Raw genomic sequence first — 12,934 nt, forward strand, 5'->3', positions numbered from 1 at the left:
TAAATGTTACTAATATCAGCAATGCATCTTGGGTTACACAGCGAGTGGAAATTGTTGTGGATTGCTCACAGGCTATTTGTCGTTGAGCTGAGTACTTTGTAACTGTCAGTTTCAGTCTGACAAAGAGATAGAGATTTTAGGCTGTATGTGTTTTGGCTAATACAGAACATCGTTGCTGTGCAGGCCTGCAGGATAACATATGACACCCAAAAGTACCAACATTTGCTTTGATGGCAGCGCTGTCTGCAGACCTGTGCTGCGAACATAACTCTTTTACAACTCCTCTCACTTTTCTTCACTACACAGTAGGGGACCAGGTGTTTGTGGCCTGTGTCTATGAAGCCGTCTTATTGTCCCACCCACATTGAGGATGCTTCCTACGCCCATGAGTAGGCCTATAAGAAACAAATAACATGTACATGATTAAAAGCCAAATTAGCATTTTAGGCATCAAATCATTTTATTTACCTTTCATGTCATGCTGTGACGTAAACTCCCCTTCTGGGAATTATGAAACTGTGTGGACAGCTACTACTCAAGTATTTGAGAAGAAAGGCATTTGTTTAATATTATACATTTTAAATAGTTCACATAATAGCATCTCCAGAGCCTTGTTAATATTGTCCTTATAAACATTTTTATCTTATGTTTAAATGACTATTTCATGAGTAAATAATCCACACAACCCGATAGCATTATTTAAAAATCTTTATTTGTTGTCATTATAGAACATTAAAGAACAAAATCACAGTGTATAACTCTTAAGTGCAAACAAACAATGTAATAAAAAAAATAAAAGTATTTGATTAGCTCTACCTACCCGTCACATGGAAATGTATACTGCAAACAAAAGGTTTCTGAACAATAAAAAAAGAATGTGCAACACAATATTTGTCAGCAGGTACAATCTGCTCCGAACAGTTTCTACTTAAAATCATAGGAATTAGAACATATCTTTATAAGCATCTCCCTTTTTTTAAGACCATATGTTTTATTTCAATGCTAAATGACACATGAATAGAGTGCCACAGTGACGCGTCCTAAAACCCGGAAGTAAACTCCTTCCGGTTCCTTCGACAAAAACCAATGCAATTTCTCCATAGGATTTTGGAAAACAGCTGGAAATAAGGTCTGTGGTTGAGACACATTTAAGAGACAGATCACGTTTTGTTCAGCCAGATAACATCCACATGTCTACCCTACTTTTATCATTTTCTAATCATAAATCTATCTATTATTTTCCAAAATCCTATGGAGAAATTGCATTGGTTTTTGTCGAAGGAACCGGAAGTGGTAAAATGCTAACTTACTTCCGGGTTTTAGGACGCGTGGCTCTCTATTGTGAAATGGGCATCTTGACTTCCTGAATCGCGCTTCGTTGTTGAACATTTGCTCATAAAGACGCCATTTTTGTTTTTCTTCACATCAACTGTAAAGCCTGAGGTTTCCGTCAGGCTGCAGAACTACAAGCCTCAACATTTGACACATTTCACAACCATATCACCAAACCTCGAATGGGGAATTTTCAGAGAGCTCTGTGGCACTAGGACTGCATATAAAGTCAGGACTGTACTGCAATGATTTAAATTCATGCCAAATAAGGATTTATATACAGTACACGTATAACACTGCTTAATTCTAACTTTTTTTAAATTCTTTTAAACCAGCAGTTTTTTTATTTGTATTTGTTTTGAATTACATTTAATAAAAGAAGCCAGACAAAAATGCATTTACTGATGTTTTAATCCACCTTCAGGTACGTCAAAAAAGCTCTCCTCTCATTGGACTACAGCCCTCTCTGTGCTACAAAGCTTTCAGAAAATTACTTAAGAGGCCAGGCAATTTCTTAACTGCCCTCTCGACCATCTAGGCAATGTGGTTTGTGAATGCACTGTGCACGCAGAGAGAAATCACTGCAGTAATCAATAACATCACAGATATTTCAGCGATTCTCATCTTGTTGGTTTTTGTTTCTTGTACAAAAGACTCTCTTGTTCCACATGGCAGCCATCCAGCAGAGTCAAGCCTTGGAAGCGAGAAAACTTCCTTGCCAACAGCGAGTAAGCCAGTCTCATGTGAGTATACTGCTGAAAATAAACGCCCTCTCCTCTTCAGCAACTCTTGATATTTGCTGTGAACTGTATGGTATTAATGGAGCACTGTCAGCATGCAGTTTGTTACAGAGCCTGTGTTTCTGGGTGCATTAGCTGCTGCACGACCAGGTCTATATTAATGATGGGACTGAAGTACAGAGCCCAGTAGAAGAGGCAGTTGCACACAAACTGAGGGAAAAAAGGCCACAGGAGGGCGAAGGCAAACCCCTGAGATAGCATCTTCCACAAGTGGTTCCACATCTTGCGTGGCATAGCCCTATGGAAAGAGGAACATAGAAGTTAGTGTATAAAGTCTTCTCCACCTCCGAAACTGACCCACCTATAACTTCATTTGTAGCTTTAAGAGAACATAGTATGCTTATTTTCAGGTTGTATTTTGTGCTCCTACTGTGACATGTTTACATGCTTTAATGTTCAGAACGTGTTTTATTTTTCTCATGCTGCAGCACTTCTTTTCACCCTGTATGTAACCAGGACGTAATCTACTCTTTTTCCAAGTGTCCTTACACACGAGAGGCGACTTAAAATGTATTTAAAAACATAAAAAGACAGAACATAAAACCCCCTGCCAAGTGTTTAGATAGATAGATAGATAGATATAGATAGATAGATAGATAGATAGATAGATGGATAGATGGATAGATGGATAGATGGATAGATGGATAGATGGATAGATGGATAGATGGATAGATAGCACTTTATTGATCCCAAATTGGGAAATTGTTGTTGTTACAGCAGCATAAAAGGCATTTTACAATAAAACAAAACTACAAAATATACAAGAATAGAAAGAAAAATAAAATAAAATATAAAATATACATGTCGAAATAGAAAATATACATGCAGATATTATATATATATATATATACAAATATATATATATAAATATTCAAAATATATGGAATATGGAGTATAAATATTGAACAGATTATAGAGTAAAATGTGTTTACCTGATGCTGGCTCTCGCCCAGAGTCTCCACAGTGCGCAGCCCTCCAGCACGGACAGCAGCATGGCGTTCACGATGATGAAGCGAGACGTCCAGTAGTGCACGGCCAACCAGTCCCAGGCAAACTCTGCTATCAGCTGGTATGGGAGCAGGAGGTACTTCACAAGAAACTCTCCCCACTGCCGCCAGCTGGGCTCCATCTGACAAACACAGAAACATCATATGAAACAATTAATGAATGTTAAACATACGAGTAGAAATCAATTGTACAGTAATTAAATATCCTGCATTATATTTGTTACAGGTAATTTGTATTTCCACTTGTACATTTTCCACATGTATATATTTTTTACTTTTTAAATTTGTAATGCTATTTTATTTCTATTTCTGAAATATTTTGGAATGTTTATTTCTTGTGTCTTAATTTCTCTTATGTACATTGCCTTGTATTTTTTATGCTGCTGCAATGCAAACATTTCCCAAATTGGGATCAACAAAGTATCTATCTATCTAACTATCTATCTAACTATCTATCTATCTAACTATCTATCTAACTATCTATCTATCTAACTAACAATCTATCTATCTAACTAACAATCTATCTAACTAACAATCTATCTATCTATCTATCTAACTATCTATCTATCTATCTATCTAACTAACAATCTATCTAACTAATCTATCTATCTCTCTCTCTCTACTATCTATCTATCTATCTTCTCTCTATCTCTCTATCTATCTCCATCTATCTATCTATCTCTCTAACTCTCTATCTATCTACTTCTATCTATCTATCTAAATCTAGTAACCTCAATGAAGTACATTATATTTACATGCAAGTGGACAATCAGATGTTAAATCAAGATAGTCGTTGATGTGATATTTTAGTCGGAATAAGGTTACAACACATCATTGTTAGAGTACTGCCTATTTAACATTTCCAAAATATTCTTATTTTTTATTTCAGTGTGTGATCATGGGATCAAGATGACCCGAAGCCCCAACTTTGAAGAGGACCTAAGAGAAGGATACACCAAGTTTGCAAAGTGTCACCTGTGTGTTGAGGAAGCTGCTCTCCACTGACTGTCCGATGTTTGTGATGGCCGGACAGCAGGTGTGCAGGAAGGGCAGGAAGGTTTCCGAGTAGTCGAATAAATACAAATAGAAGAGTGTGAGGCGGGGGGAGCGCTTCAGCGCGTACAGCAAGAACAGCGACTTCCCTGCATTAGTAACCTGGCAGAACGTAAGAGAAGAACAGGTATACAGAGTAAGAGGACAGTCATTTGTGTGAGAAATATGGCAAATACTATCTGGAGATTCAGTGAATTCTTCAATAGGCGCTTTCACACCGGAGTACTTTTCCCAGTATAGTTCCGATAGTTCTTGACATTTTGCATTCACACCAAAAAAATCCGGAACTAGAACTTAGTTCATGAGAACCTTTTCACCCCCTTTTTAGTCCCTGCTAGAGAGGTGGTACTTTCCTGGGGAGGAAAAGGTTCCCATTTCTGATTGGCTGGGCGGATTGCAAACCACGCCCCGTAAAACTCAGAAATGTTTTGTGAAGCCGCCATTGTCTTTGCTGGCATTAGCATTATTAGCATTATTAGCATTAGCCCAGCGCACAAACGGAGAGAGACTAACTTATGGCAATACAAAAAAAAACATGGGAGCGGTGGAGTGATGAGGAGGTGTCGGCGTTCTGGCGATTTACTCTGAAGGCTTCAGTAGAAGCTGCTGGGAGTCCCACTGTGTGTGCTGTGTGCTCTGCATGTGAGACCATTAAAAGAGGGTTTCATCCCTCCCCTATATTAAATATATCAACTTCCTCTTATGATCATTGGTATTGTCTGTTATTACATTTGAAGCAGACCAGACTGTTTACCTTGTATTCCCAGAGGTTCTGTGGAGGTTTGACTCCGAGGGTTTTCACTCTGTCCAGTTCAGCCAGAATAGCCCGGCGGTGGGCCTGGTTGTCGATGCTGTAAGGAGCCTTCAACAACTCTTCATCCCCCAGCATCAAGAGCAACCTAAAGCAGAGAAAACAACATAATGACACACAACATGAGATTATGTTTTTCTCTCAACTGCAGGGTGGCCTTTGCAACCTCATCAGAGAACTACATTTAGAAGACTCAACATTCTGAATGAATACAGCTCATATCAGTTCTATTTTGCAGTGTATAGTTTAAGCCCGGGTCAAACTGTCCCGAAATTGACACCAGATGGACACACGATAAAGGAAATGTTCAAATTTGGCTCTGATCGTAACAACATCGGGCCATTCGTGAGGGCATCTTTTATTTTGAAGGCGAGTTCACGCTGTTGACAGGAAGTTGTTGTTGCTATGGAAACAACATGACGGAGTGTGTGGTTCGGGTGCCATCGTGTGGCCTTCTGTAGGCATCGTACTTGCTTCGGCTGTTGCTTGGCTGTTGACCGAGTTCGGGGCCATCTTCGTGCGAAATTCACAATTCCATATTCGTGTGTCCATCTGGTGTCAATTTCGGGACAGTGTGACGCCAGCCTTAGAAAAGAAACAAAAATGTTGCTGAAATAAAATGTAATTTCTCTTACCTCCCGTTGACACTCTCCTGCTGGAAGGGCTCCCTGTAAAGCTGAGCCCAGGGCCCCAGGAGCTCCAGCCAGGACACCACGTCCTCCGGCGTCCAGTGAGACACGGGTTTACTGATCAACATGTCCTGCTGCTCCACCACCCCACTGCTCCAGTGGTACACCAGCACCATCACCTGCAAACACACACACATTAACAAACAAGGTACAGTTTACATGCTGTTTATCACACAAGAAAGCATTATGGGTAAAAGCGTCATTGGGTGTATGAAAGGCGCTCTATACATTTAAGTAATCATTATTATTATATTTATTATGTTTGGATGCTAAGAAAATATGTATTTCACATGGCAAGGTTATTCTACAGTACATCTTATCGCTGCTCCGACACCTGAATTCTTCCTACTAATTAATAAAGGTTTATCTTATTTTATCCAGTTACAGTGTCTTGCATACAACAACCATGAAAACAATGGAAATGGGCGTGGTTAAAACGCTCATGTGTCGTTTCAAAGAAGAAATAAAACAATCCTAAAAACAGAAAACCTCCTGTGTATCACAATGTGCTGCAGCTTTTGTATCTCGAAACCTTTGAGGAAAAAAAAATATTTGTAATTATTGAAATCAATGATTATACCAGGTAGTTTCATACTGGGACTTTTTTTCGTGCTTTTACCCAGCAAGATGACACCTTTTGTAAAAATCAGCATTCATCGTAATTAAAAGATAAACCGTACAAATCTCAGTTTCCAAGGAACATCATTTCCAGTACAGTTCATGTGAGCCAATAAAACACAAGCATCCCAAACAAACTGAGTCTATGCACACAGGTCAAGGCTGCCTCTACCAAAATGACACACACACACACACACACACACACACACACACACACACACACACACACACACACACACACACACCACACACACACACACACACACACACACACACACACACACACACACACACACACACACACACACACACACACACACACACACACACACAACACACACACACACACACACACACACACACACACACACACACACACACACACCACACACTACACACACACACACACACACACACACACACACACACACACACACACACACACACACACACACACACACACACACACACACACCACACACACACACACACACACACACACACACACACACACACACACACACACACACACACACACACACACACACACACACACACACACACACACACACACACACACACACACACACACAACACACAGTAACGCTGCTCCAAAGTGCCACATGAACAAAATAAACATGGTCTGTCTACATGACATGAACCACCGACCTCCCGCAATACTGTGCTATTACACACCACTGTAGTTAAAATACATAACCTAAAAAGAACTGTCATTTTCCACGCTATAATAGTTACGTTTACAAGACTTTCCTAATATCATGAAGCAAGAAGAGGGACATAATGTATTATAAATAATATTGATTATTGCGCACCATTGCGAAGTAGTCTTTTATGCATACTGTATGTTAAGGAGTATGAATCTAATTACCAATCAAGTTATGTTAGGCAATCATTAAAGCTCAAAATAGAATTTGTTTAACAATATATGTCCTTTTTTTTAAGTTCGGACTGTTAAACACACAGGTTTTTAAGTCAAACAACCAAAAAGATTTACGTTTTTGACATAATTTCTATTTTCCAATAAGAAAAAACGAAATGACATTGTTTACAGTAAAAGAAAAAAGTGTTCAATAAGGTTACTTTTTCATGGCAACCTGTGGATTATTGTGCCATGTCAATAAATCAATATAAAACCCTAAAAACGTAATGAATCTGATTAAAGTAAAAGTGTCAAGCACAGGTCAATGGCACTGGTAAGAATGCAGCGGGGTAGCAAACTGGTTTAGGGCCAGTTACCATTTGATGTTCACAAAAAACGTTTTTTACTGATGTTAAGCACTTACAGCCACACACGTGAGTGCCGTCAGGACTCCAGAGAAGAAGAAGCCCGCTCCTTTGTGCTGGTTTGGCTTGGATTTACCCAAGTTGTCACCATACCTAAAAACGTGTAGATATATTTGTCAGACCAGGTAGAAAAGGTATTAAATACAAGTAAACAGATTGAAAAGACACTAGGGCAAAAAATCCTCATTGTCAGAGGGATCTCCATTCACGTTGCATGATGGGTAATGTGTGCACTAGGTTTTGAGAAGGAAAAGTGTGGAATAAAAAACATATCTCTCGTTCTGCTGAATCCATTTTAAGCATTTTTGTTTTAAACCATCCAGTGTGAGGTCTGAAAATGTTACCAGAGGGCTCTAATAATTATGTGGAGTGCTCATTCCGTGTATACTAGGTTTACACACTGTACCAAAGATTAGATTATACAGTACTACCTCTGAAAGGCCAGCAAGCTCCGGGAGATTTTGGGGTTCTCCTGGATCTCTGCCCTCCTCCGCTCAACCACCTCAGTGAACAGCTTGTCAGTTGCATCCCTAGAGATAAGAACATTCGATTAACAACAGCCAATAAAACCTTAAAAATACTTTGTGGGTAGCGACAGCAAGGTGTATTATATCATATCAAAACTCTCTAGTAGAGCTGAGTATTAGCCTACTGAAAGAAAATGAACCTCCAACTACGGCTGCTCAATTAATCGTATTTTAATCGCAATTACGATTTTGGCTTGCAACGATTATGAAAACAACATAATCGAAATAAAACTATTATTTTTTTTATTATTTTTAAATAATTTTCTTCATTGGTTTTTCAGTTGAATTAAACTTAAAGTTCAGGGTAATCAACTGTTAAAAATATACTGTTCACATTTTTTTTTTCAATAAATGGATGTTTTCAAAGTAAATGGATAATCGTTTTTAATAATCGTGATGTCAATTATTGACCCAAATAATCGAGATTATGATTTTTGCCATAATCGAGCAGCCCTACCTCCAACTATAGTGTCAATTGATTTGGTTAATTTTCAAGCAGCAATAAATAACTGGTTAATGGTTTTCTATTGTGAATATTCTTTTAATTCTCTTGAATTTGTAGGAATATAATTTCTGGGATTTTGAATGCTGGTCAGACATTTTAAAGACGTGGCCTTGGGCTCTGGAATACTGCAATGGAAAAACTGTATGTGAGACATGCGAGTACTGTGCTCAGAAAGACAAACATTCATCGCATGATATGATCTGGCCGTGAATAGCATACCTCAGCAGTATGTTGATTTTAGGAAAGCCTGCCCACTTCTCCCGGCACTCTGGGCACTCGTTCTTGTGAGAGGACTCCCACCACAGAGCCAGACAGTGGCGGCAGAAGTTATGGCCGCACGTCAACGTGGTGGGGTTCACTAAGATGTCGTAGCAACAGTGGCACGAGAACTCATGTTCTGAGATGTTGGTGGTGGAGGGCATCGACTGAGCAGACTCAGATAAGTAAGGGAGGGCCTCCATTGATCCTCCAAGACCGTCATCTGATGAATCCCACTCCATCTGGTGCAACAAATCCAAGTCTGAATGAGAAGAGAAACAAGGTTCAAAGAGAAGTGTCTAAACGTTTCTCAGAGAAAACCTGCAATATAAAGTCTGTACCATGATTATTTAACGGTTCTCCGATAAATTACTTGACTTTCAATCATCTCCAAAGAATATGATATAAGCAATGTCCTGAGGTGAATACATACATTACACTTTAAATAGTAAGAGGTGGAAGTAGTGAAGTAATCATATGTTGTACTTAAGTAAAAGTACCAGTACAGAGTATACTGCAGTCCTGCATTGCAAATGTTACTCAAGTAAAAGTATAAAAGTATGAGCATCTTAATTAAATATACTTAAAGTACCCAAAGTAAAAGTAGTCATTCTGCAGATTGGCCCATTTTGTTATCATATATATTATATGTTTTGATTATAATTATTGATGCATTAATGAGTTTATCAAAGCTGGTAAAGGTACAGCTTATTCTAATGATTTTGTATACTGCAGGTAGCTTGTGAATGTACTATTTACACCACTGCAGCTAACGTTTAATTAGCTGATCTCATACTGATCTGGACCAGGAATCTGGACGTTAGCTGTACTGTAACCAGTAAGCTTTTCGTTAGCTTATCAAAAGCATTTCATCAACATGTTCTGCCCTTTAAACCCGAAAAACACTCAATATGTACCATCGTTAGCTTTCAAACTGATATGCTAGTTAGCACGCAAATGATACCTGACGCTAGCATAACAGAAAGTGAGAGTAACACAACATAACCTGACATTCAACAAGATGACAGTTTTACCTCGTCTCAGAAATGGCCTTTGCTGGAGGATGACATCTTGTTAAAATATCTTCGGTGTGATTGTCGGAAGGTTATCCTGCATTGAAACGTCCGCAGATGAGATGAATATCCTGCCGGAGGAGCTGTCACCATGGCTCTGCGCCGTGCTCGCTCCCGTGTGGAAAACCCCAACCAAGCACACGCTTACGTCACCGCGTCACCGTGCGGGTTCCTGATAAACACACGGCACGTCATTGGTCGAGCCCACCTATCACATGTTATGCTGTGTATTTCTACTCGATTTTCAGTGGTAGAAGGCAACTAAGCATAGGCGTCATTTGCGCTCGGAACATGTCCCTACCACTTTTTGAAATGGCCAATTCTGTCCCCACCACTTATAAATGTTCTGAAAAATAGCGTGCACAAAGAAATGTTATAAACAAGAACACTGGTTTAGTGTCAAGATGTGCAATTTGGACATGGACGACATCTACCAAAATCACTTCACACTTCTCCTATCTCCTAAGTCCTAACACTTAGGTGTTACTCCATTAATAACATCTGTCTAAGATATAAAGACTTTTTTATCCAGGATTTTATTTATTTATTGCATGTGCTTATTTTTTGTGAATATTCTTTAAGGAATTTTATTTATATTTGAACCCACGTCTCACAGAGAACTACATTACATTACATTACATTTCATTTAGCTGATGCTTTTATCCAAAGTGACAATAAGTGCATTCGACCAAGAAGATACAAACTTGAAGAAAACAGAATCATATAAGTACATCAGTTTTCATAGAGCCAAAACATTTCAAGTGATACTCAACAGGCTTTAGATATGCCAGTCCTTTGTTAGTATGTAAGTGCTTAGTTAGTATACAAGTGCTTTTTATTTTGTTTTTTTTAGAACTAGATATGGACTGTCTGCTTTAACCACCGAGCTATACAGCAGCTTGTGCAGGCAGGATTGATTTGAAGTGCCTGGATCACATGACCTTTTTAAACATGAAATCTCACAAAGATAATAAAACATTTACAAAAAAAGATTCAAGTCTATGATAATGTTTTAAAAAAGCAATATATTTAATTATTATTTTTTTCACTTAATTTTAGTAAAACTTTTTCTTTCATATTAAATATCTTTATGTATTATTTTTCAAGTTAGTTTCTATGATTGTCTTATGTATTATATTATCATTTGATTTTTTTTTTTAAATAATTGATTTTCTGTTATATGTCAGAGGGAAATATTCAGAGATTCAAAGGCTTTATTGTCATATGCACAGTAGCTACAGTGTAGTTATTATCTTAAGTCCCAGGCTCCTCCATTAATGCAACATAAACATGTATATAAGACATAAAATAATAGACCAAATGTAAAGAAATAATGCAAATAAAAATAGTGCAAGAAATGACAGATTGAGATAAAAAAAAGTGCAAGAGAATGTTGCAAGACTGATGAGCAAATAATGCTAGAGAAGTTATTATATACATGTAAAATAGAATAAGATGTGCTATAATTTACTCCACTACTTTAGTTTGACACTTATTGCTACTTTATAAGTAAACAAAAAGAAATGGGATGCGTATATGATATTATGCTGTGTAATGCTTACCTACCAAGAATATGAAATTACAAATTGAGTACGACATTAAAGTGCTCTTCATATTCTTATTAGTGATATCATTTGCATAATATTATTGTTATTTGGATAACATTTTCATTTTTTATTTCTATTATGTTGTCTAGAGTATTCTTAGGTTTGCCTAAGTAGAGTAGTTTTTCAACCACTGTCTATATATCTTCTTATGGGATAAACCTGAATGTTATGGAGTGGTGTCACCAACTTGCTAAAAAAAAAAAGGATTATTTTTAAATTAAATGGAAAGTAGTCTGGAAATAAGAAAAGTATAAAATTCTATCTTAAAAAGAAAAATGGACAACTTTCCTGCACTAATTTTATGAATTGAAATAAAATAGCACCATATGCTTAACTAATATTTAAAAACAAGTCTGTGTATCTGTACATCAGTATTTGAACATGTGTATGATAAAGAAAGTGAAATGTGTGCCTTCAGCAGCAGTAGAAGAGGAAAGAGGAAAGAGGAAGATGTCGTCTAATCTCTTCCTCAGTGATGTTCAAACCAGCTGATGTCTGCCATGTGGCGTTTTGAATCTGCTTCAGTGCAAAGTTCAGATCAGATTCTGGACTGAACTTATCATGAGGTATTCCTGACCTTGATAATAACAAACAGTAACCTATTAACTTTCACGTTGGCTCTGCAGGTACAGGAGACACCACAAAGCCTCCATTTGCATAACAAACAAAAAAAACTATATTAATTTTTCGGTACCACTTTACAATAAGACTACCCTTATAAAGGGTTTACGAATAGTTTGTAATTCATTTATTAATTAGGTTGTGAACACTTTATAAGTCATTAATAAGCTTTTATAAGAAATTAGATAAACAGGGCATCTGTGACCGGTTGCTTGCCAAATAGTGAGCCCACATGTATCTGTACTGTTAAGTCTTATATTGGCTACCTAGCTTACTTCGTCTTCTTCATCAGCCAGCATCCTTGGTATCTGTTGCTCACTGAGTTGATTGAGTAGCCAATATAAGGCTTAGTCATCTTGCCAAATAGTGAGCCTGTGTTGATGTATGAAAACTATGTTACAACTGGTTTATAAATGTTTCTTAATGATTAATAAAGTGTTTACAACCTAGTTCATAACCTAATTATAAACCCTTTATGAATCCTTTATAAGGGTAGTCTTATTGTAAAGTGGTACCAATTTTTCTGCAATGAATACTTTAACTCCCAAAACTTTGAGTATATTTACCTGCTTTTACTTAAATACTTTTACTTAAGTACCATTTCATTTTTACAGTGAAGTATTAACACTTCTTCTTAAGTAAAGGATCTGTTATACTTTTATAACATCTGGTAGGGGGCGGTGTTATCCTCCAAGTTTGTAGCCTGCAGTCACGGAAGGTAAAAAAAA

General features: G+C 37.6%; 1 protein-coding gene across 2 annotated transcripts; it reads right to left on the reverse strand.

The window, feature by feature from the left end:
- Nucleotides 1-1,725: 1,725 nt before the first annotated feature.
- LOC117482236 (bifunctional apoptosis regulator-like) lies at nucleotides 1,726-10,099 on the reverse strand. Of its 2 annotated transcripts, none has more exons than XM_034130280.1 (9): nucleotides 9,940-10,099; nucleotides 8,867-9,147; nucleotides 8,047-8,145; nucleotides 7,615-7,708; nucleotides 5,639-5,811; nucleotides 4,947-5,091; nucleotides 4,115-4,294; nucleotides 3,065-3,261; nucleotides 1,726-2,370 (listed from the first exon to the last, which is right to left on the reverse strand). In XM_034130280.1, the coding sequence occupies exons 2-9, from the start codon at nucleotides 9,145-9,147 to the stop codon at nucleotides 2,178-2,180; spliced, it is 1,362 nt and encodes a 453-aa protein (XP_033986171.1). In that variant the 5' UTR covers nucleotides 9,940-10,099; the 3' UTR covers nucleotides 1,726-2,177. The 2 variants fall into 2 exon arrangements, with proteins under 2 accessions (XP_033986171.1, XP_033986170.1); XM_034130279.1 differs by having other exon boundaries at nucleotides 8,867-9,167.
- Between the last annotated feature and the right edge of the window lie 2,835 nt (nucleotides 10,100-12,934).

Source organism: Trematomus bernacchii, unplaced genomic scaffold (genome assembly GCF_902827165.1).
Source record: "Trematomus bernacchii unplaced genomic scaffold, fTreBer1.1, whole genome shotgun sequence".
Classification (NCBI taxonomy): domain Eukaryota; kingdom Metazoa; phylum Chordata; class Actinopteri; order Perciformes; family Nototheniidae; genus Trematomus; species Trematomus bernacchii.